Below are 26969 nucleotides of genomic sequence, written 5' to 3' on the forward strand. Positions count from 1 at the left end.
CTTTAATACTAGTAGACCACGTAAGCGAAGATATCTTTATGTATAACATTTTACTGCTCTGTTGTGTCAATCAGTGCTGCTCAACAAGTTTTGGATTTATTTTATTAAGAGAACCTACGGAATATAATACGTCGTATTTATACAGTTAGTTTATTAACAAACATGTTTGAATGATTTTTGTTTAATTTTTTGTGACGTATAATGTAGGTTTACCAATGAATCAAAGTTATGCCTTTGCAATAACGTAATATTGTTATTAGAAAAACAAGGTTCCATCCACACATGTACAATGGGGCTACTTGCAAATTAAAATATTCAAATTTGAAAATTTCTTTTTAAAAAAATTGGTACCACTTTTTGAGGTAGAGGAACTATATATTCGAATTCGGCGAAAAGCGAGCAGAAGAAGCGAGTTTGTTTTGTTAAATTTGCTAACCGATTTGGTACTCCTAGTTGTAGGCTGCTTTGTAGTCTATAAATATGTGATGAGTACTTGTGCCATATTCCAGTGCTTTTTCTAAAATTTGTCTCAGGTGCAATCTGGTGAATTGCAATTCGATTTACCCCCTCTGAAACCAGCCTGGTATTTTACTACTATTCGTTCTGCATATGGTGCCATAGTATTGTGGAAAATATTTGATATGCTGCATTTAGAAGCGTGATTACTCTATGTATACAGTAAGCGCCACGCAACTAGACACACGGTTACCTAATTGCTTGGCTTATTTGATCCACTGGGCTAATCCGGCCCGCTCTCACATGTGACTTCAGCCGTCGTCGATCACAGATAGCGGCGCATGGCATTTCATTTATGACTGATTTCTGCGGAGAATCAAGTGGGTAGCGAAACTATTCAGAATTGTTTTTCCATTCAAAAAAATACATTTTTAATTATGGAATAGCTGCGGAAAAAGTTCAAATTGTCAAATGGTATTACCAAGGTAATACGCTTCGACAAATTCAGGAATTATTTGCCGGTGCATTTGAAGACCGTCCAACTCCTGCATTAAAAACGGTATCGTTTGTAGTAAATAATTTTGAAAGGCAGGGATGCGTCAACCCTCGCAGTCACAAGCGTGATGCTGTTTTTGATGAAAATCAGTAACAGAAAGAAGTGATGATTTGTGCGTGTGTCAATGAAAATCCTACAATGTCCTGCAATGAAGTTACTGAGGTAGTAGGCACAAGTGCTACTACAGTTAGAAGAGTTTTGAAGAAAAATGGTTATCGATCATATAAAATCAAAAAAGGCATGAAATATTTCCTGAGGACAATATTCGACGCATTGGAGTTTTGTGAAACGGTAATGGAAAAGGCTAACCATAATTTTCTCAACAATATTGTTTTTGCGGATGAATCAACATTTCCAGTACTAAACCGTCATAATTCATTCCGCGTACGTTATTGGTCTCCGGAAAATCTACATCGTTTTTTCGAAATGCGAACACAGTATCCCCGAAAGTTAAACGTATGGGGTGGAATTTTGGGAGATAATATGATTGGACCATTCTTTATAGACGGAAACCTAACTGGAGCTAAGTATTTGGACCTACTACAGCAGCAAATTGTTCCGGAAATTCGTAGAATCGCTGGCGACAGATTTGATAACATCTGGTTCCAACATGACGGGTGCCCTGCACATAACAATGCTTTGGTGCGGCGATATTTAGATATTACCTTCCCAAATCGTCTAATATGCGGAAGACAAAGAACTATCTTGTGGCCAGCGAGATCACTGAAACTGTCACCCAATGATTTTTTCTTATGGGGACACGTCAAATCATCCATTTATGGTCATGACAGAGCTACTAATTTGGAAGAACTTAAATTAAAAATTGAACGTGCGTTCCAAAATATTAGTCCTAACACGCTTACTAATGTACGGTCAAGTTTTTATGACCGTTTGGGTTACTGCCTTGGCCAGGAGGGTGGACTTTATGAGCATGTTTTGTAAATATTTTGTTTGTATATTTTATTTATATTTATGTATTATTTTATATTTCTTGAATTATATTTTTAGTTTGGAAGAATTTCGTTGTTTTTGTTTCAAAAAATAACTTATCAGAAAGCTCATTTTCATATTTTTTTGATTAATTACTTGTAATGTAGTATAAAATAAATCACCTCGAAAATATGTTTTTTTTATTAAAATAGTATAAAGTACACATATTTTACAATACAAACTTTTGAAGTATCATTAATATTTGACGCCTTTTGTAAAGTTACAATAATTATATTAAATTAGAATTGTTTTTGTGATAGGTTTTAGGAGTAAAATAATATCAAAACAAAATATATTCATAGCACTCATTTTTTTTACAAATACTCGACCTGCATTGAACTGAATTAAACTAACTAAACAAGTTTTGCTAGTCTCATTTTTTACTTTTCTCACCTGTCCCCTTTTCGGCATAAACAGTGCAAGTGTTTCCGCCCAGGATTGTATCAGCTCAATGTGTCCGTATGTCTACTAGCATGGCGGGTACAGTATATATATATATATATATATATATATATATATATATATATATATATATATATATATATATATATATATAAACAGGGATATTTAGATACTAGATCAATAAAATAGTCACTTTCTTCGTTTGTCCAATACTTCCATGTCGTCCAACTTCACGACGGCACTATCTGCAGTACTGTGTGCCGTCAAGCGGCACAGCTACTGACGTTTTGTCTGGCAGCAGCTGCAGTCAGATGTCGGAATCAGTCTCATACAAATTGATACTGCAAAGTTATGACGTCTGTCGCGGCGGCATCTGCAGTTGGTGTCTGCCGTCGCGTCGTTGTCGGAATCATACCTTAAGTACTAATATGTTGATTTCATTTATTCATCTCGTTGTAGGTCAACCCCAGATTCTTTATGAAATTGTAATATCCAAATAGTTTGTAATTAAACAATAGTTGACACATTTCCATTTATTGCTAACCAAAAAATTTACAATGTGTATTATTTATTAGAATTATATACCTTTATAAGATTATCACAAATCATAACAGAACTACATCTAACATTACGTGAATAATAGAACATCCCGTACAATATTTAAATATGAAATCAGGTTAAAAGTTTGGCTCCAGTTTAAATATGTCTGTCTTGTGTTCATCTTATTGAAAACTTATGTTAATCTGAATATCTAATCCCTATAAAAGTGTATAGAATAAGCCGCTATATCTACTATAATAGCAGTAGTTTAGATATATTTTAAGAAAAACTTGCTTTGAGGTTTTAATCCAATGTTGGTGTTTGATGATCAAGCATTGCAGAAACTTAGCAAAAAAACTCTAGCACTATTTTTGAGTAGGGGTTTCAGCATCCTGCATTAAGTTAGTAACAAAATTGAAGGTTATCATCACAGACTGTATTTTCCACTATTGGACTGACCTCCACAAATACATGATGCAGGTCATTCTTCAGTCTTGCGTATATTAGATTTAATTAAGAATTAAATGAAGATGACTATGACAATAGATTACAGTTTAGTGAGGTAATAATGAATAAAATTGTAACTGATGAGAACTTCGTTAACAAGATATGTTTTGCCGACGAAGCAATATTTACACTGTGTGGGAATGTAAATCGACACAATTTAAGGTATCCACACTGGATACGTGAAAATACTCAAAGGCCACAAAGACTAAATGTATCGCCGGGTATAGTGGATACTCAGTTGATTGGGCCATTTTTTATAGAAGGAATTTTAACAAGTGATAATTATAAAATGCTACTTAGAAATGAAATTGTATCTGCCCTGAAAAACAAGTTTGGAACCAATTTTTATAAGATATGGTTTCAGCAAGACAGACCTCGAACTCATTATGGTGTAAATATTCGGCGTTATGGATTGAGAAATGTCTGATGAAGATTAGGTAGTATTGAATGGCCTCCTCGTTCACCCGATTTGAATCCTAAAGATTATTCTTAATGGTAATAACTGAAAAGTAAAATTTATGAAACTAAACCAGCAGAGTTAAGGCAAAGAATGATCGATAAATCCACATTAATTTCTAGAGAAACATGGAGATTACTTTAGCAATGTAGTAAACTTTTAATTATTATGTTTAAATTTAGTTGTACATAGTTTGAATCAAAAAGTTTATTGAGACGATTAAGCTTTTCTATGGTTTTGTTTTATCTTTTTAATATGTTTTTGACTACATAAAATCGAAAGTACTGTATAGGATTGAAGTGGAGATTTAAATAAAGGTACAATGTGTTGTATTTAAAAAACCAAAGTGACTAATGATAAAAAAATGGTAAATCTGGAAAGGTTACAAACATCACAATTGAACTGTGAAGTAATAAATATATTATAAATTATTATATTTTTAGTGTTAGTGCAAATGACTTAAAATGTAAATGTTTAAAATTGACATGTTAAAACACTGTAAATTAAAAAAGACTAAATAAAATCATTACAATAGCTTTAGTCTATTCGGAGCCAGTATGAGACTCTGCTTTCCATCTTTGTTGAGGGCTCAGTTCCCTCTATGCATGATTGACCAGTTTTCATTGTACTCCACCAGGTGTTCAGTGCCTGTACACCAATGCCCAGGTCCGTCTCCAAAATCTCATTATACAGAACATTCCAAAGCAATGGCCCCAGGACGGAATCCTGCGACATTCATAAATTTGATGGTTTACCAACACATGAGCATGTAATATATAACTGACTATGTGAGACATGGATTCTCTATCTTATTATCTTATCGCGACTGCTAATCGAACAGGGAATAGAAGCCTTTGGAATGTTATTGTGGTATCTGATGGTATCATTGGTATACGTGATAACAGGACGATTTCTTCTTTAAATTTTCCGATCAAAACGGTTTCTTCAGTAATATTTTTGGTGATTTGTTGTATAGTCTGGGTGAGTTCAAATTGTGTAGCAGAATAATTGGTGAACCAATTTTTAACCGAAGATTGTATGGTGGTATCTTTAGCAATACTGTCAATTTATTTAAATGACCTCATATCACCCGGTAACTACTCTTAAATCTGGAAGTTGATTTCGTTGATTTTTCGAAGCCAAAATCGCACGCTCAATAAGCACGTTATGGTTTAAATAATTATTCAGTATGGTCGGGAAAAAACTTTCAATTAATTCTTGTTTTATCTCTACAAAAGTGCCGAAATTATCTGGAAGAAATCATGGAATAAATTATAGTATTAAAGTAATGTTGAAAATTGAAACAAAATAAATTACCAATCTCGATCTAAGTAAACTGTAAATAATTTACCGCCATCTATTGAAAAGTAATGGAACTCAAAAGTAATTACAACCCCCATTGTTCCAAAAATCTTGAATTTAGAATTAAAAATAATTAGGACCATTTATCGAGATTAAAAATATCCTGAGGATTAAGTGTCCTACCTACTTTCGGGAGATTTTTTGGAAAGATAATAAATGGAAAAACACAAGATGATGTAGGACATCTAATTAGCGAAGACCAAAATCGATTTACGCCTAGTAGATCTTGCACTGATAACTTGTTTATACTCCAACAAGTAATAGAAAAAAGAATAGCGGTTGCGAAGTACATCTAGCCTTCATCGAACTAGAAAATGCGTATGATACAGTTCCAAGACTTAAATTGTGGCAAGCTTTACAACAACTCTGCATTAGTCAATACGTTTTAGGAATAATCAAATAAGTATACAGGGATAACACTACTCACCTAAAAATCGGAAATAGACTATCAGAGCCAATAAAAGTAACTAAAGTACTAAGACAAGAATGCAGTATGTCACCCTTACTGTTTAATTTATATATTGAGGCAGCCCTCCAAAACTGGAAAAATCACTGCCAATGAATCGGAATCCCCATAGGAAATGACGTACTGTTCTCCCTGAACTTTGCGGTTGACCAAGTTGCTCTAGCTTAAGATGCTTACGATCTAGAATTTATGATAAAGCGTCTATACAGAGAATATGTAAAATGGGGGTTACAAGTCAGTATGAAGAAAACAGAATATTTAGTTATCAATTCAGATGCAAGGTTTGAAGTGTTGATAGACGAAGACGTGTAAATCAAACAAGTGGAAAAATTTTAATATTTAGGTCCACTCATTGCTAAGAACGGCTTGGGAGAAACCGAAATTAAACACCAAATTAATCAGGGACGTAAAATTGTAGGATGTCTGAACTCCTTATGATGGGATCGCTCAGATCCCCAAACAGATCAGATTTCCAAAAGGAACAAAAAAAGAATAGGGCAAATTATGGTTGAATCAGTTCTTTGTTATGGCTCTGAAGTATGGACAATTAATGCAGACCTGAAGAGAAGATTGTTGGCAGTTAAAATGGATTATTTGAGAAGAAGTACTAGAACATCAAGGCTGGAAAGGAAGACCAACGAATCTATAAGAAATAACATGAATGCTAGAGAAACGGTCATTGACATAATAGAAAGAAGAGGTTTAAAATGGTTTGGACATCTATTGAGAATGTCTGACGAACGTTGGCCCCAAAAACTTCACAGATGGAAGCCCCCTGGAAGAAGAAAAATAGATAGACCTCGACGCTCATGGAGTGAAGGAATTAGAAGAGCGATGGAATTCAGAGAGAGGAGCATGCGTTGGACCGTGAGGATTGGCTGAAGAGAACGGGAATACGGCGATAGCCGTTTTCAAAATGTATTATATTTAGAAGTTAGATCCTGTAATATATATATATATATATATATATATATATATATATATATATATATATATATATATATATATATATATATAAATATATCCTTATCTTTTAAGTTGGACCAAACAATGGATCGTTGGATCTAATAAAAGTGATAGCCAAATAAGTCTTTTTATTGAAAAAAAAATATGTAACGAAATATGTGATAAGAGATCCACTCACCAGCACTCTGTGTATGGTTGGAATGGTATCGGTGGTCGCATTAACTCATGTCGTAAGTAACGTAATAAATCATTGTTGCTTGATAAGGATCAAAATAATATTTTACGCCAGAAATGGTCGGAGTTTGTAAAAATTTAATATAATTAAAATAATGTTAATACCCAGACTTTGTTACCAATTTTAAACGAAATAAAATAAATTTTGTTATTGTAGCCATCCGTTTTTTTTATTATCGTCAGCAAAAAGTTTAATATTAAAGTCGTATATTTTCATTTTCGGTTGTTTTAGATAGTGGAGTATTTTTATTAATTAGCTATAAACTATGCCTCAAAGACGTTTAGTCCATTGTCCAAATGCACCAGATTGTGAGGTGAATCAACAAAGGGTTAACGCAACGTAAAGTAACTTGGTAGCGAACGAGTTAAGTGTTGTATGCCAATTATCTCGTTATTTTGGATTTTGTAGAACACAATTTTGTTCCTTTTTTTCAATAAATTGTTTTTATTGTTAAAGACTTTATTTTTGCTTTTGGACTTTTGGTTATTTATAACTCAATATATATATATATATATATATATATATATATATATATATATATATATATATATATATATATAGGATTTGTTTTACTGGTGTAACTTATAACCTGTTTTCTTAAATACTTGTATTTAACTTTGATTTAGCGGAAAGAGTAGGTGGCGTGTAGAAATATTTTACATGTAAATAGTACCGATATTGATTGTATCTTTGTAACAGTTTGGTAATAAATTGCAAAATGTAAAAATTGTAAAAATTCGGTTTAGGTAGAAATATAAGAAATCTGTTTCTTTAAAAATGTCACACTGAAGCTCTTTTGATTTTTAAATTCGAGTTTAAAACTGTATGAGAAGGATAATAACTTCCGTCCAGTAGCAACTCTTCGTTTTCGCCGTGATTCAGCCCCAAGCAATTGCACGAACATACCGACATTTGATCTATTTCTCCCTCTGCTATCAACGGGTGAAGTAGTTTTCCGTTTACTGCCATAACATCTCCATCGAGTGTAAGAACGTGGTGGGACGAGGACTGTAGATCTTGTTCATCCCGTTTGACATCTTCGGCGTTCCTAAAAGAGTAAAATAGAAATAGTGGGCGATGATACAGTTGAAACAACGTCTCGAAAAGTTTTGTAGTAATCACAACAAAATAATAACAAATTGGTTCAAGCTGAGTATATGATTGTAATAGATGTGAATGATGGAGTTGGAACTAGTGTAACGGCAATAGCTAGTATAGGAAGAAGCATACAGAACAGTCTTTGCCGAGGCGCTGGAGTCATCACCGGGTGTATTCCGATGCACGTGCCAGTGAAGGAAAGAGGAAGAATATAAGAGAGAAGAAATGAAGACATAGCAACGGAACTTTTAAAAAAGAAAAAAGGGAGAGGTCCATATTGGTGTGGTAAGAGGCATGGGAAGAAGGGTGGCGCAGTGGACGAAATTGCTGATTCCTAATCTGAGAAGATGGATATACTGCGGGCATCGCCGTTCACTTCCTGACGCAGATGCTCACAGGACATGGTTGCTCCAGAGCATACTTTACAAATTTGGAAAGGCATAAAATGACAAATGTCTGTACTGTGAAATATTGGACACTGTGTCAAACATTCTATTGGTATGCGATAGATGGATAGACCAGAGGAGCCTGCTTGAGTAAGAGCTTGGAAGTAGGGTACACTCAGTCACGGAACTAGTGGAGGAGATACTTAGTTCGTCAGATTCGTGGAGAGTAGTTCAGAGATATGTGAAGAGAACATTGGAAAGAAAGAAACAAGAAGAAAGGCGTCCCGAAAGGAAACAGGGTCCCAGAAGCAAGCAAGAAGATAAGGCAGAATTAGAAGTGGCGAGATTGAACATGAACAGGGAAAAAGAGAGGGAGAGTCAGTCGTAGTGCGAGAGTGCGTGAGAATTGTGGCGGGTGAATGCCGTGCCAACATTGCGTCCCAATCAGGGCGGTCCGTCCGATAATTCACCGTTGAGGAGGATGTTTTTTAGCAGGTAGGTGGCCACGTTGGGAGAATCCTGCATAACCAATGCCGGAAGGCGGTTCTGTCCACCTTGTCGGACCGAGATATGATTCGAACATTTGGACCAATCCCCCTCATCAGAGACGAAAAACAAAAGGATAGGAAGAAGTGATAAGGGATGGTGTCCGAGCAACCCCTGCGTGCGGTCTCGGATATCATAGTGGCCACGCGGGGAGAATCCTGCATAACCGATGCCGGAAGGCGGTTCTGTCCACCTTCTAAGACCGAGGTATGATTAGAACATTTGGACCACTCTCCCTCATAAGGGAGGAAAAAAAAGGATAGGAAGAAGTGATACATTTCATGTGATGCATATGGGCGCAGTGCTTATTTATTCTTTTTAGTGGTGGATCAGCTAGAAGGATAATTCCAAGATAATCTGCTTGGTATTTAATGTATGCTGATGTGTTTTACTAGAAAAAAACTGAGAGGAAATTAGAGTAAAGACCGAAAAAGTTTTGTTTTTAGTAATAATACAGAATTATAGAGTAATATACACAATGATATAATACTTACATTGTCATGAAACGAAGAACTAGTAAATTAATACTAGCAGCAACAACAGCCAAGCCGAAGAGTATAAATACTAAACTTAGAGCAACATATCCAGGTCTTTCTATAAGGGCATTATCATTCTAAAACAAATATACGATGAAATAAGCTACACAATGAATCATAAAATATAATATAACCACAAAATTGACCAGAAATAAAATACATTCAACTTGTTTTCTGCCTACCTGTAATGCTACATAGTCTCCAAAACCGATAGTGGTTAATGTTACAAAACAGTAGTAAAAACTATCGAAATAAGTCCAACCTTCATAACGGGAAAAAACAGCTGCACCAGTTGTGATAATAATGGAAGAGAGCATACCAGTAGCAAACATTAAATTCATTTCGGTGGCTTCTATCCTTTGGCAACTTAAATACTTTTTGATTTGTCTGATGACGATGGAAGCGAACTTGTTAAGCCTCTCACCGATGCTCTGGAACATAACAAGGCCAAGGGGAATACCGACCTAAAAATAAATATTACAGAATGATAAATTATTATATGTTACATAAGGAGACGAAAAAGACAAAAACATTGAAAAAACAAATAAAAAAAAGTATGAAAAACGCAGCAACGATTAAAAATACGAATAATAGCCACAAGACTGAGGTCTCCAAACTTGATTACTTAGCTGAGTCCTTACCTACTAGTTGAATAAGGTCAAGGTAGGTCAAGGAGCACAAATATAACCAAAGCCGTCTTATCAGTTTCTTCGAATTTTGCTCTTCAGGTAATAAGTTAAATTTCTCTAGGAAAAAAATAAATAAAGGAAAGAGTTTTATGGCCAAAAGTTATTATTCCGCTTTTTTTTGTTAGAAAAAAGCCTTCGTGGAACATAAAAGATATTATTAAACAAGAATTTAACAATAGAATAAAGAACATCAAAGTTACTGAAATTTGCGCAAACAATGATTATAAAAGTAACCTAATCAAGAAAAGTAAATGAGTGACATGAGATATCTTGAAATTGATAAGACAAGATCGATTTATTAAATAAAATGAAACAGAATATTTACATCTACAACGGAAAATTCAGAGAGATATAAAATTAACCAAAGAAAAATGGACGAGAGAAAGGTGCGATGAAATTGAGGATTCATATCTAAAAACTCCCCAAATGTTTTTCGCATACCATCATTCATTCATTCATTCCAGTATCTTTTTTCCCTTTATGAATTTCTTTTTCTAGTTCTTTATTGAATGTTTTTACTGTTGCTCTACAACATCTCTGGTACCTTTCCTTCTTAACTCAATATATCTTTTCCTTATCCGCTCTATATTATCTGTTCCCCTAAATGGGTAACTACTTGTTCAAAAAAGCTTGTGGGTAGCACCCTCTGGCAAGTTCTTTAATCTTTTCGTAGCCTTCTGTGAAGTTGTTAGGGTTATCGTTCACTGCTCTTTTTCCGTTTAGTACTTGTTTATATATTTAATAATTCTGCCTTTTCTTTTATCTTGAGTATAATCTGTTTGTGAAAAATCATCTCCGGAAAAATCGAGATATCAGTCAACCGGTCTTATTCTATCGACCCATGCTAAAGTCACTGCAAAAAGTTAAATAACGCAATGACTTTTTATGCAATAAATTCACATACGATGGTTGATATGTCATCGAATGCCATAGTCTGTGGACTAGTACGCATTTCGATGCGCATCGCCCCGCCTCGAATTTTCCCATTGGCTCTTGACCTGGAAATCCCTATTTATCGCTCGAACAGCGCATATAAATATTGGCGATTTTCAGGTCAACCAGGTCAGTCCCTCACGGGCTCTGCTTCCTGCATTTATTTACCATTCTCTGGCTGAGAATTGTTTCAACTTTAAGTGGTGGTGTAAGAAATATCTTGCCTTTTTCAAGGCAAGACACCGAAGATAAATATTTTCCAAGTCCATAACCCGAAAATGGACTTAAGTAGGGGAGCTCTCGACAGTATATTCGAAGCCCTCTACAGAGCACCCGGAGACAACAAGGTGGTTAGACCCTTATTTGTTCCCCCGAGGTGACAGATATACACTAAAAACTAGACAACTCTTCTTTGACTCCATATTCTATAATTTTTTTTTGACTTATTGCGTCAGAAAGGACATACTCTAAATCAGGCTGGATCGGGCAAGTAAGCCGTAAGGCGGGTACACATATGCGAGCAGAACTGTTCTCGAACCGTTTGTGAACGCTATATTCGTTAATGTGTACGGCAGAAAAAACCGCTTGCGTACTGTTTCATCGTGACTCGTCGCGAACCAAATTGTTGCGGTTTATTCCACGACTTCAAAGGAAGCTCGTCTTTCAGTTTGGACGGCGCTTACTAGACGCAGCGAACATTTTTATTGTCTCATCAAATCGACATTGTGTGAATGACGTGTTCCTTTCTAGAGAGACGTGAGAAAACAGTAAACTGATTATTGTACATATTTTTATTTTTGTTAAACAAGCAAAAACAGAAACATAAATCAGTACCCAAATTATAAATAAAATGAATCATTTCGCGAAGTGTGTTCGTTGTTGGTTTGTCGCTTTCCATGGATCGAGATAAGTATGTGATCAGTACGATGTAGAATATTTTTCAAGGATCTGTACGCGTACGGTACGTATACCGTTTGGCTCGCATATGTGTACCCACCTTTACGCTATGCTCAGCAGAATAAGTAAATCTTTGCTTATTCATTAAATTTGCTTTAAAATGTAATGTTTTCTACTTTATATCGAGTATTAATATTAGGTAAATATCGATTTCTGAAAGATTTTTAGTCAGTAAATAATTTAAAAATTATAAGCAGATATAGAAAATGAAACAATTGAATAGATAAGTTCAAGCGCCAGCTACAAATTTACCAGGTAGGTACGTATACTCGGCGTTAGTGCGAGGGAGACACAACATATAGTGGTAGTTGCGGTACACGTCAAGGCATTCAAAGCAGCTAATTCATGTCTTGTCAAAACTTGGATGTTACATTAGGCTGCAGTCACAGTAGCGCGAAACTCAGCTGTTTGTATACCTACTTGGTTTAGATGCAAGAAGTTTATTATTTTTAATTTTTTTGAAAGTTTGTTGATCTTAAAATTTTCAAAGTAAAGTCAAACGTAAGTGTCAAAGTTGTGGTTACACTGTCGCCGTCGCAAGGAAAATTAATTCAAGGAAGCGAAGCGATATCCATGTGTGTTTCATTCTTGCATATGATCTGGATTTCACACATGCTATACTTATCCAAAGTACAACAAATTTGATACTGAGAGTGGGTTTACTCCGGTGATTGGGTTTAATCGCGAATTGAGGAAGGATATGAGGAATTTACTCCTGTTTACTAGATACATTAAAGGGAGTCAGGAAAAATTAGAGGAAGTCAGAAAAAATTGAGTGACTGTACATGGCAAAATCACTAGTTGTATAAATATATAGATTTTGACCCTATATTTTTAGATAATTAAATCCTTAATTTTAATCCCTCTATCTTTTATTCCGACTTTTGTCAATGGTCCTTGACTGTCCCACAGAAAATAAATAGAAGAGAATTGCTTGAACCTAGCAAAATTATTATATATGGTTTTACATCCACATACAGTTTACTGCATAGTTACTTGTTTATACAGAATTCTTGGGCCACATATAGTCAGCACTTTTCATTGAAGCAAATTTGTCAACTCCTAGATGCTTAAATTTACTGCAAAATAATGATATCATTAAAATTTAGAACTTATATAAAAAAACTACCAAAATATTTGAGATTAATAACACCATTGTTCTGAAGCTATTTTCTTGTGGCATTTTAAATTAATTACTATTTAACTGGGAATAAGCCACAATTAAAGGTTAAAATACGTTTATTGACGTTTCAATTTCCACTTCGGAAATCGTTCTCAAAATACAAACATTATTATTATAATATAATAACACCATTATTGCTATTGCTGCAAACATGAAATATTATTTTAAGATTAGTTAGATATTTTGTCAGTATAGATGAGCTGACATTTTTAAACAGTTCACTATACTATAACAGCTAGAATTGATATAACCACCTAATAAAATATTTTTTGAATAAATAATAATAATATATATGTATTTTATTATCAATTCATCTTGTATTTGTTATGTCTCACCACAGCATATCCTATGCAAAACGCTTTCCCTCCTGAAGTGACTGGTGTTGAGTGGCCATAGCCTATCATCGCCAAAACTACAGTGGCAAAATAAAAAGCTCCTGCAAATTTCCATTGTGGTCCTGCTTTGTGTGGTTTATATTCAATAATAACCAGTTCAATCATACGATAATCTTCCTCAGATATATTATATTTTCTTTTTAGTGCATTTGATGATACTAAAATAATAAAAGTGCATGGTAGTAAATCAACTTTTGTATGAGGAATATAAAATATATATACTTAATAAATATGAGTGATGAAATACTACTATCCAAAATGTATACATAACACTGTATTTTGTTTTGAATCCACAGAATCTGGCCTATAGGTTATTTAAAACTACCTAGATATCCCCTATATACAGTTACATGCATGTTTACCAACGAAATACACTGTATGTATTAAATATTTACCTTTAAGCAATCCGTCTCGCCTTTCTTCTTCCTTTGATTCTAAAGCATCAAATACAGCTGCTCCTATCAATAAATAAGTAAAGGTGCAAACAACTAAAGACAAGGTACGTACATTTTGCCTTTTCATAGCCAAAAGGGCTCACTTTATAGTTTACAATTTAACGTTTTTATATTGAACTAGACACGAGTATGCCATTCCAATACATATTTCTGCTCCTTTGTAAAATAACTGATTTGATTAATCTCTGAAATTAAAAATAATAAAAATTTATTATAAATATAATACATAAGATTAACTATTTACCTGTTAAAATATTTGTAGAGTTTATGTTTTTACATATAACTAAGATTTATCAGGGATATCCAGATTTGTTTTCCTTTCTTATTTAGCTTTTTAAATCATTACGCGTTCGGACAATATCGGATAAACCCGTTTAATTATTTTCTTCTCTCACGAAGAGTATTGAGTTTACTATTTTCATGGTTTTAACAAAATGATAATAAAATCAATTTATCGCAGATATTTCAGTTAAAATTTGCTTTCGGAAATCAACTTCAGAAAAAACGTAAAACTATTTAATATTATATTTGAAATAAACTAATCTACGCGGAATGCAAGAGGAGTGATCGATAACATTTTAAGACAAGACACCATTGTACTAGAAGAAATAAAAGTTAACCTCACTAATTTTTTTTTAGAAATTTATAGATTTAAAATAATATTTAGGAAATTTAGGATCACTTAAAGATGAGGAAAAGCCCTGTATTATTACGGCAACACATTGGTTGGCATTTTTATAAACATTGGGTTATCCAAGGAAAACGTAAACCTTTGGATACTGGTGCTGAAAGAATTCTTAAGAGCAAAAAGATTCCTGTATATGATTCCAAAGACTTCCTAATCGAGAAGAGAGAATTTGAGAAGTATGTACTTATTTTATTTATTTAAATTAGTAGTCAGTCTAAGTAAAATCCGTTAGCAGAACACACAAACAGATCTCTGTGATTCATGTAGTTGAATCATCTTGATTCCAGAAAAAATATAGTCAAAATGATATCAACTGTGCTACCTATAAGAAATAAATAGACAGCATGTCCGATTATAGTTTAGGTGAATAGATGAGTGACACTCTCCCTCTGTATACCACTAGTAGTAGAGCTTTTATCTTGAATATAGTATCATCAAGAACACTTTGTGCCAAATTTTACCTCTACAAATTTTTATCATTTGAATCTTTACAGAGAAATTATATTTTATTAATAGTTTCAACCAAAGTTAATTGTTTTTTTTTTATTTTTTAGAGTTGAAGTAATAGGTTTTAGGGATCGACCTAAACCTTTAGATGAAACACATCCAGAATGGAATGAAAAACCTTTATTATCATATAGGGACAATAGTGTTTTATTGGAAGGGCTTGATCAAGCTAAAATTATAACAAATACAGTACAACTTCATGAAGGACTTCCAGATAGTTTTGAAATTAAAAATTTGCCCAAAGAAGTTGATAAAGCATCTAAAGATATAATTTTTGATTCACATTTATTTGATGCTGAACAGAAGAAATTGCCTAAAATTAAAAATCCTGCCAAACCTGCATGGAATTTTCCTAGGCTATATGGCGTTACTCAAGAAAGAAGAAAGTAAGATATACTACTACATGTCTACTAAGATTGTTTAAATTATTAGCTTTAGAATATATATGTCCATTTGGCATATTAGCAATTATTTAAATTAACCATTATTCCACCCATATTATTGTTCTATATTGTTCTATACACTTTTTCTTCTAAGTATGACCTAACAAAGGTCAGGTATCATTCTGGCTATTTTATTTTATCCACTGGTGCTCTAAATAGTGAATTGGAAGTGGTGCCTAATTGAACTGCATTAAAACCACTCCATCAAATTTCTTAACCATGACAGAATTTTTCCTTCTATTTTTTCTTATATTATTACATCTATTAACTCATATTTCTAACCTCATATCATAAACCATGCTTACACTATGATATAAATACTATGACACTGGTTGTTCAGTATATATAAGTACAGTGGAAATTTAAACATATATAAATACAGATCTATCATAAAAAATCTGTTCTATGTAATTTCAATTTTTTATTTGCTTCGCACACATAAAAAGTCACTCATGAGTGTTCTTGGCTATCATAATTTCTAAAGTTGTAAAAATGGCATCCACCATACTGCTATTCATTTTTCTATAATAATGTTTTAATTACTTTTTATACTATCTATAAATGTACCTAATTAGGCGTAAACATCCAGATTTAATCATAGTCACTAAGTTTTTTTTTTATATTTCTACCTATCCTACACGATACACAGACTACCGGTATGTTCTTGCGCATGAAAGGCGAATGCGTGACGTCATATGGGAACCTTAATTTTCATTCGGCAATGCTAAATCAAGCTGTAATATTGTTCGAATTTTAAAATTATGTACCTATCATCGCTTTTTAAATAAAAAATTGTATTTTATATTCTTTTTACTGCCATTTTCCAATATGCATTTTATTTAAACATGAATTTCCATTGAAAAATAAAGATTTTATCTTTTGTCCAATATACATTTACCATAATATATTAAAAAAATAAAACAAAATTAATATAAACATTCACTCTACTTGTGGGTGTGTAAAAATGTTTCACATAAAATTGTGTTTATTTACTGTTATTCTAAATTGTTGAAAAAAATTTGACTAAAAATAAAAACTATTATAAAAATTCCAAATCAATTAAGAAGTTTTAAGTTCTAGATAAAATACTTAGAACCAATTACTTGATGACTTTCAAATTTTATTTACAAAGTAGAAAAAGGTTGATTTCAAGTTAAACCAGGTTAGGAATCTAAAAATTTAAAGTGAGAAAATTTTATTAGACTTTGATATACCTACATATGTATATACATATTTATATATATATATATATATATATATATATATATATATATATATGTATATTATATATATACATATGTAGGTATATCAAAGTCTAATAAAATTTATTTATTTATATTTATAAATATATATATATATATATATATATATATATATATATATATATATATATTTATATATATATATATATATATATATATATATATATATATATATATATATATATATATATATTTATATATATTTATATATATGTATATATGCCATTTTATTATACAAAAAAAAATAAATCAGCTTAGGTTATACTTATCTTTTCTCGTGGCTTCTAGTATCTCTTAGTTGTTCCTTATCGGGATAAAATAGGAAAAGGAAATAAATAGAAATAACATAAATAAACAAATACAAATATCTTTTATTATCAAAAGAAATAATATGAAGATTTATCAAATAAATTCCATGGGCTTAACTGTCCCAATAAAAATTGTACCACATAAAATAATTTTAATTTACCAAATATTTATTGGTTTGTTTTTTTTATAACATTGATAAAACAACATAAACAAGAAATTTGGATATTCGTAAAATAGTTACACTTCCTAAGAACATTTTGAAATATTGGAACCTTTGTTCATATGTTTTTGTATTCAAAAAAATATAAAATTCTGAGTATTATAAAAAGAAACTTTTTAAATTTATTAAACAATATTAATAATTATCCTTTGACGTAAAAAAACTTTTATAAAATTTATGGTATTTTAAAATAGCGATAATTTTTGATCTTCTGATGGTATAGAGTCTCTAATTTGAAACATACAAAAATTCTGTCACATCCCAAGCATCGCTTCTAAACATCTTTCTTTGAAAATGATAATGGTTTTATTTTATACTTTCTAAATACAATAACTACCTGGTGACTTTGGCCTTTCGAGCGAAATAAAACAAAAGGCTTTTAAAATATAATATCTACAAGTACCGGGAAACAATTGTCTATTCACATTTAAGTAGGTACTTTACTAATGTTTTTCAGTCCTTCAGGGTAAAACTCATTATGGATAAACCCACTGCTTAAAACTAACATAACAAATATTTACAAATCGATGTATAGGGCGTTGCAAATTTATGTACCCGCGTTCTATAACAAAATAAAATTTTTATTCTATCTTTAATTGATAAAATGAAACACATTTTAAAATTAGAAAATTTAGATATCTTTTTGTCAAGTGCTCTCTGGCAGTTTTTAAAACTTATTTTTCTGTTAATATCCCTCATTCTAATATATGTTCGTGTTCTGCACATGCATAATATTACTTCAAATGGTATTGAGGTGTTGGGCAGTGACGCTAATGTTTTTTCAGCCAAACGTTTATATTCTTTGATTATAGTCTCGGTTTTAATAAACTACTAACTTAAATTAAAAATACAAAGTATTAGATAAGTACTAATAAACAACAATTTGCAACTAAAATAATATTGAATTCTTAATATTTTAAAACGCCACCAAGTACGAATTAATGTATCAAAACTCACAGAACAAACAAGGAGCAAATGGAGCAAATAAATTTTAGGTTCCCGCGTGACGTAGCTGCGCGGCCGAAGCAAATTTAGCGACGACAATCGGCATACCGTTTAGTCTGTGTATCGTGCCTATCCTATAGTAATTTTAGATATACTTTACTTTATACTTTGTGTCATCTTTCTGAAACTTGTTATGATTCTGCTATTTTTTTTCAATGGTATCTTTTGTAAATGAACTTGTTTGTGATGTGTCAGGTAAAATCAGTAGAATATATTGATTTCTTTATTATAATATACTGATAATATTTTCTTGTCATTGGTATATAAGATAGTTTGTTTAATGGTAGTTTTGCAGTTTGTCACAACTATACAATCTCTTGATTTTTCTACATACTACAAATATGAGATATTGTGCTTGGTGTGTCATGACTTTCAGTTGTGCAACTGGATAATCCACGCAGAATGAAGAAAGATTGGGAAGGTCAAAGACCCTTTAAAGACTGTATAGCACCATGATAATGATTGTCATGACTTTCATGTAATTAGTGAATTTAGAGCACTATTAGGCTGAAGTCCCATAAATGTTCTAATGGATTCATGTTGGACTACAAGGGGGCCAATCAGTGTGTAGGTAGTCCATGATGATTCGCACAGTATATGGATGCATATTATTCTACATTCATAAGACATTATCCCCATCAAAAGTGGCATAGGGAACAACATTGTCCTCCAGACAAAGTCATATGTTTTTGTCTACTGTTAGAGTTCCATGTTCAATGAAAATTAATTTGGTGTGTCCGTTGGAAGAAATACCTGCCCATACCATAACACCTCTGCCACCAAATGGCGTTCTGAGTGAAATACAGCAAGGTGCAAATCATTCTCCAGATCTCCTCCATACACATTCGTCTGGAGATCGTAAGCAAAAACGGGACTCGTCAATAAACATTACAACACTCCATTGCTGAACAGTCCAGTCTCTATGAGCATTCGTAAATCTTATCTTGTTAGCACAATGAGCTGCTGTTAATTTTGAGCATGCTACTGGCTTATGAGAACTTTAACCACTTTCATGCAGGACTCTTCTTACAGTTTGTGCAGAAATATGTGTTCATTGAGTTTCTAACAAACAACTAGCGAGAACATTTGAGGTTAAAGAATGTTTCCGTAATGCCGAAATCTCTAAAAATCAGGCTGATCTCTGCATCTTTTTCTGCCTGATCCTGGTCTTTTAGTGTATTTTCAGTCGGACGATACTTGATTTGCAATATAATGTAGACTGTGACTATGTTCATGTAATGCCACAACTTTTGCATTATTTTAGGGAGTCATACTAACAGGATTTGAAAACATTAATGAACAATGATCTGAATTTATTTGTCGTGAAACTTATTGTAAATGCAATAAAAAATGCAAAAAATCTGTGGCTAGTAAACAAGATAAAGTATCATTTTTTGCCAAATGTCAAAATTTTCTTTCTATGATGACGCGATCGTTTAAAAACAGTAAAAGAACATTTTTTATTGTTATGAATGAACATTTTTGATTATTAATGTTTATTTCCTTTTCATTAAAATCGCTATACACTGACAAAATTTAAAAAATACACAAAATGCAAGTGTCCATGCATATATATATATATATATATATATATATATATATATATATATATATATATATATATATATATATATATATATATATATATATATATATATATATATATATATATTTGATATTGCTTGCTATATTTTCCTGAAGAAGTGTGAATTATAAATTTATATCACCTCTTTTTAAATATAAATATTTTTTGTTTTAGTAAATTGATAACCCATAGATTAATGAAGCTTTTAGAATCTATTAATGATCGTCAATTAGTAAAACAAAGATATATATTTGAAGATCTTTTATTTTCATTTCCATTTCAAAGAAATGAAAACTTAATACAATTGGAACTTTCTGGAGATTTTGTACTTACTTCAGAAAAACCTTTGTCACCCATAACGAACTCTGCTACAGAACACTTAAAATTACCAAACATTAATCCTGTTGATCCTTTAATTACATTGAATAAGGAGAATATATACAAAATAAGAGATATATATCGTAAGTATTGAAATTCAGTAATAATATTTAATCTTTGTTTTTAATAGCACATTAGTATTTTCCTGTGGACATAGGTTAGGTTACATTAGGTTGTCTGTAAACAAAAATATTTACCTATACTATTTAAATATAATTAAATAATTACATACAGTAATGCAGTTCATTTTAAATTCAGAAGACACGATTTGGAAATAATTATTAAAAAAAGATAAGTATGGTTTCATAAAAGATATAAATGGACTACCTCTAACCAGCACTATTAGGCTGAAGAGACAGACAGTGTTCTAATATTTGGCAATGTTGTGGATTCTTCCAAAATAATCCATTCAATTCATAAAACAAATTTTTCATAATAATCGAAAAAAAAAAAAATGAAAATAACCACTGGATTTAATTGTTTGTTGATTCAATGGCCTACAGGGTGCATCATTAAGAACTGGACGTACAATAACTGAAGATTATCATCTTCTTCCTCTTTATAAGCAATTCTGCTTGTTCATTGGCGGATTAATATCTCTATGAAAGGTTGTCATTGGTAACTTATCTCTCGCTATTTTGACGACACGGCTCTTCTCCATTCTGCTTATGTGGTTATTCCATTACATATTAAATCTGTGGACCAGTCTTTGCAGACTATCTTCATCTTGAGCTATCAATATTACGTCGTCCGCGTAACAGAGTATTTTTATTTCTTTGTTTCCCATTTTAAATCCTCTTCCTTTGTTAACGATTTTGATGATTTCATCCATGATCAAATTGAAGAGCATGGGACTCAATGAATCCCCTTATCTTATTCCGCTGCCTATTTCTATAGGTTCTGTAAGTTGTCCATCTATTCTGACTTCCATTTTGTTGTTTTTGTAGATGTTTTCGATAGTTTTTATTATATTTAGGGGAACTTCTTTATTATACAGAAGATGGATTACATCTTTGAGTCTTACTCTGTCAAAAGCTTTCTTTAGGTCAATCAGACACAGAAATGCTGGTCTATTATGCTCTAGTGATTTCTCAGTAATTGGCTTTATAACGAATATTGCATCTGTACACGATCTTCCACTACGAAAACCCTGTTGTTCATCTGCTAAACTTATCTTCTGATTTATTAGCACTTGTAAAATTTTAGTTGTAAGTTTTAGCGTAGTATTTAACAAGTTAACATACCTCTGCAGTTTACTCTGTTTTTTTATCTCAATATTGTTCTGAAGCTATTTTCTTGTGGCATTTTAAAGTAATTACTATTTAAATGGGAATAAGCCATAATCAAAGGTTAAAGTACGTTTATTGACGTTCCAATTTCCACTTCGGAAATCGTTCTCAAAATACAAACATTAGTAAATTAAACAAATTTTGTTTTTTTGTTACTTGGTGAAAAATTCTTCTAATAATTTAAATTTATCTGACTCATTTATATTGACAATTCAGACATATATTATACATTTTAAAGTAGACGACTTTAAAATGATATTGCCAATATTGCTGAGTTATGCTCCTGGGACGACTTTACTTATAAGATAGTTCATTCGATTACATGAAATCAACTTCAACTTGAGAATGTCCATCAGAAAACAATCATAGCATGTAATTCGTCTTTAAAAAGACAAACACATGCTATGATGACAGTAAAATTCTTCTGTTAGTGATTCCATAGTAAATTATGAGGGAAAAACCAGGAAAAAAACCTCATAATACTATCCCGATATGGTAAGTATTTGGTGGTGCATTTAATTTACCTTCAATAAACACAAAATTCTGATTTTATATGTTTGTTATTAAAAAAAATATCTCCTTTTTTGAATAGTAGAATTAGTTCGCTCGTTCTCCATTCTTCCGGTATATATATTTCAATAAAAATATAGGTAAAATGTACAATAAAATGTTACCTAAGCTCATTTTGTTGAAAGTCATTTTGAAGCAGAGAATCCTCAGCTATTTTATTTCCCATTCTTAACGCTACATCCTATCAGATATATTTCTAGTATTACATTTTTGCAAGATTAATAACTAGTTTACCAAGTTCAAACAACATATTTACACAATAAAACCTTATTTTTAATGTTTTTGTGAGATTATGACAAACGAAAATGTTTCAATTTTTCTAATTTTTAGCCATAAAGCCAACTGTTAGGGCTTCACATCCACATACAGTGTTTATATATTTTGACAGAGAATCCGTTAAAAATTTATATGAAGAAGAGGTGACAGAAAATCAGATTTTTGGTAGATCACTCCTGAAAACCTTTGCCGCAGCAGGAAGTTATGCGAGACAGAGATATGGGGTATGTATAGAACAAGTAAAATGTATTTAGGAGAAAAATAAATCGAAAAGATCAAATTAACTTTCTGGTTTAGAAAATTTTTCTTTTATTGAAATGCTTTCACATTTCAACATTATAACCGTCAAGTATACTTAGTCTATTATTGACAGAGTTTTTCAGTTTCTAGATAACAGTCACCTGATTGTCAAATTGTCTATGTAATGATACTGAAAAAAATCTACTGAAAGTGACTAACTTTTTATTTCTTGATCTTAATAAGTCCAAACAACAATTCACAGAAAGTGGAAGCTTATATGGATAAAACTGAAAATAAATAAGCTAATGGCTTCACAAAGTGATGAACATTGCCTTTCTTATCAGAGAAACTAGCTGTTGGCAAACAAGAGGTATCATACTGTAAGTCTATATATTTGTTAGATAACAATCCTTTAAAATCTCACTGGCTGAAAACAAGTATAGTCGCCTCGTATTTGTTGATCAGTCCACGTGGACCAAGAGCCAATGAAAACATCGGATATCGCTATTATAACAAATCATAATGCGTTATCTTGTATCGGCAGATTTGTGCATCCTTCGGGTAAGATATAACTATATTTGCCTGAGCGACCGAAACCATAAAGTAGTTTATCAGAAAAAATCACGTTTTGACCACTCAGTGGTTTAGACTTAAGTAGACAGGTATATTTTATTTTTAAACCAGCGAAATCAGATTTTGCGAACCAAGTATATTTTTAGTATAACCATAACTACTACAGCGTTCAGTTAAATTCAAATAGAGAACTGCAAGTGAGTTTGGTTGTGACTTCATCAGTGTTCTTTCTAAACTTCTTTTACCATTTTACGAAGACACTTTTAATATGTGGCGTCCGCAGTATGATAATAATTCTGCAGTTGAAGAGCCAGTGGAACTCTCTAATCAATTGGAAAATTTAAAAAGCTGTGTAGTAAAACGTAAGCGACATGTTCAATACCTCTCTGATGAAAAAACAGAGTGTTTAAAACAACCTGCTACAATATTATAGGAGAAACATCTTCTTTTAGACAGAGGAGAAAGGATTGAGGCAAATTCAGACAAATAGAACCGCAATTGAGCCTAAAACCAGAACAAGATACAAAATGTATGCTGCCAATATTTTTCCAACTATTGAAAGTCTTCGAGTGAATTGGTTCCAAAAGACATTCTCTCATATTCAGCAACAATACTTCGGTTATTTCTTAAAGCCAATCATTTTAAGTACAAAACTATAGACAAGCGCCAAACACTAATGAAAAGTACTAGAATAATTTTTTAATAAACAATTATATCAGACAGATAACTGAGTATCGAAAAATGAAACGAAATATTGATTATTCAGATGAGACCTGGTATGATACTCATGACAGTGTGAAAAAAAGTTGGACGAATAATAACAAAAAGTGTTCTAATTCAGCACCGCCCAATAAAGTACAGATAATTATAATTTTACACTGCGATGGATAAAATGGATGGATCGATGATGTATTATTAATATATGCAAAAAAAATAAAGATGCGCCTCTAGATTATCATGAGTATACGGAAAGTTCAATTTTTGAATCATGGTTTGAAAATCTCTTCTTCCGAAATTACCTAAATATAGTGTGATTGTCATGGACAACACATCATACCATTCAAGATTAATGAAAAATATTCCAAATATTCATTATCCTCATGCCTCCATTTATCACGTCCACTGCTGAACATAGGCCTCCCCTAAACCAGTTCATTCTTTGCGATTTTGTGCACTTTGTTGACAATTTTTCGTGATACGCCTGATGTCATCAGCCCAACGTGTAGCTGGTCTTCCTCTACTACGTTTGTCTGCTCTTGGCCTCCAAATATTACTTGGAATAAATTACAAATTCAGGAATTTTTATTTGAGGAAGATTTGTATTTTGAGGAGTCATATAATAAAAAGCAATTGTTGGAGGTTGCTCATAGTAGAAAGTATCAGAAGGGATATGTTGTTGATAACTGTGCTCACAGTAATGTGCAAACCGTGCTTAGACTTCCTCTTTATTATTCTACATTGAACACAATAGAGTTAATATGGGCTCAACTTAAAGAAAATATCAGGAGAGGAAACGTGGCTCCTAAATTTTCGTCTACTGTTCTCCAGTTAATTAGAAGAGAACTTAAAAAGATCACAGCAAACAACTGGAAAGGTGTAATCAAATGTGTAATCGGAGTGGAAAATGACTATGTTAACTATTTACCAGCGTTAACCAAACCAACAATAAATTTAGAAGATACGAGTGATACTAGTGATAACAGTGACTCTGAGTAGATTAGCAAGTGCTTAATTCTAATTAGGTGTTAGTTGAAACCTTTATTTTTATTGTAATTGTAGATTACTACTAAAGTACTGGTTACGTTATTATAAAATACCTGCTAGGTATATATATAAAAAAAAAATAAAAGTTTTAGACCTCTTACCCATTTTAAAATTATGGTGGTACTAAGTCTTCTCTAACACGGTGTCAAACTAAAGTTGTGGTTCTTTAATAGAACACCCTGTATTTAATTTAAAAAATGAATTCTCTATTTTTCCTGATTACAATAACATAAAAGTTATCGGGGATCAAATAGGAAGTTTTAATACTTATGAGCATTTGTGTTAATCAAACGTAAATATTTGATCATACTATTTAATTTGTATGGGATAATTACTGTTATTAACAATTTTTTATATAGGGTATTATTATTTTACAATAAGTTTTGTTCAGTCGAATAGATTAGTGTTATTACTACCTAGTTATATAAGAAGTTGATAACACCCATATATTTTATTTAAACTTTTTGGTAAAAACAAATAACTCAAAAAACTAAAATAACTTTTATTTAATTTAAAATTAGATATCGACGCTACTGTTCAGTAGAATATCATAATGGTCACTCTAACACTGTTGCCAATTTGCTAGTGTCTTACACGCTCTTGTTACCGTAAATTTTCCAACCAAAATAACGTGCCTACTATAATGTCCAAGAAAAAGTTCAATATTGTCTATGAATGGTAAAAAGGTACCAAATGATCCTTGTGCTCAATTGAGTGTATCGTCAACATATGGGTTTTAGCATTAATGATGATAGTGCTCAGGTTTCGAAGTCTTCCGTGATGATATTAGCAAAAATACTGAAGAGTGAGGAGCATCATTGACTTACCTTAGAATTAATTTTGAAACATGAAATAACTCTTTATACATGTAATTTTTAATGAGAGGTAATTGATATTGTAGATTATTGCGTTTAGATTCTAGAATAATTAGATATACCCAATAGATAGACCCAATTTCGATCCTAGGATGTCATTATCTCCATACATATCACAAAATTTACTTTTTAGTGGTGACACTATTGTAACATCTTCGTCTACATTTTTAATAGATTTGTAGGGTACACCGGCTGCTGAGTGCTGCTCACTCGTCAACTTTATTGACCGTAGTAAACTTCTACTTTGCTTCATAATTATTTATTTGAAATAAATGTTCTAATATTCTTTTCTTTACAGAAGGACGCAACAATTTTAAAGAATCCAGTAACTGTGCAATGTGTTCAAACAGATGGCCGACTCTTTCATTTAGGTGTGCTGCAACTCAATACTTTAGATTTAAGTAATACAAGCGTCAAGAATGTTTGGTATCAAACACCATTGCAATATCTGTTTGAAACCTGCAGATATAAATCGGGAAAACCAGTTCTAGAAGGTTATAATAACCAGATCATAAAACAGTTGAATTGTATGTATAACAATATGTAAACTTTATTATTAAATAGTTTTTTTAATGTTTTATTAGTTATTGATTACATCCTTTAAATGAACAACTCTTCAGTGGTCACTTACCCTTATTCGCTCTTAACATGCCTCTTATTGAAAGCATAGCTCACTGACGGAGCGGTGGATCACACAGAGGTAGGGGTAAACCCCTCTCCAAATTCGAAATCCATGATCTCGTCGTATGCCAGATTCCACAGCACCGGGCCAAGGGCGGCCACTTGGGCACCCCAGCAGTATCGTCTACAATCATGCACCATAATTTTCCTCTCGCGACAGATAATCCGAGATGATATTTATCAAATATG

At 32.1% G+C, this 26969-nt stretch overlaps 2 protein-coding genes across 2 annotated transcripts; one reads left to right on the forward strand and one right to left on the reverse strand.

Moving 5' to 3' along the window:
- Nucleotides 1-2922: 2922 nt before the first annotated feature.
- Task7 (TWIK-related acid-sensitive K[+] channel 7) lies at nucleotides 2923-14478 on the reverse strand. The gene is made up of 6 exons (XM_072520489.1): nucleotides 14360-14478; nucleotides 14056-14300; nucleotides 13601-13818; nucleotides 9686-9967; nucleotides 9462-9580; nucleotides 2923-7985 (listed from the first exon to the last, which is right to left on the reverse strand). The coding sequence occupies exons 2-6, from the start codon at nucleotides 14180-14182 to the stop codon at nucleotides 7718-7720; spliced, it is 1014 nt and encodes a 337-aa protein (XP_072376590.1). The 5' UTR covers nucleotides 14183-14300; nucleotides 14360-14478; the 3' UTR covers nucleotides 2923-7717.
- A 142-nt stretch (nucleotides 14479-14620) lies between these two features.
- mRpL37 (mitochondrial ribosomal protein L37) lies at nucleotides 14621-26677 on the forward strand. The gene is made up of 5 exons (XM_072520488.1): nucleotides 14621-14979; nucleotides 15358-15696; nucleotides 20309-20595; nucleotides 22702-22871; nucleotides 26398-26677. The coding sequence occupies exons 1-5, from the start codon at nucleotides 14804-14806 to the stop codon at nucleotides 26644-26646; spliced, it is 1221 nt and encodes a 406-aa protein (XP_072376589.1). The 5' UTR covers nucleotides 14621-14803; the 3' UTR covers nucleotides 26647-26677.
- Nucleotides 26678-26969: the final 292 nt, after the last annotated feature.

This window comes from Diabrotica undecimpunctata, chromosome 1 (genome assembly GCF_040954645.1).
Source record: "Diabrotica undecimpunctata isolate CICGRU chromosome 1, icDiaUnde3, whole genome shotgun sequence".
NCBI classification, from domain to species: Eukaryota; Metazoa; Arthropoda; class Insecta; order Coleoptera; family Chrysomelidae; genus Diabrotica; species Diabrotica undecimpunctata.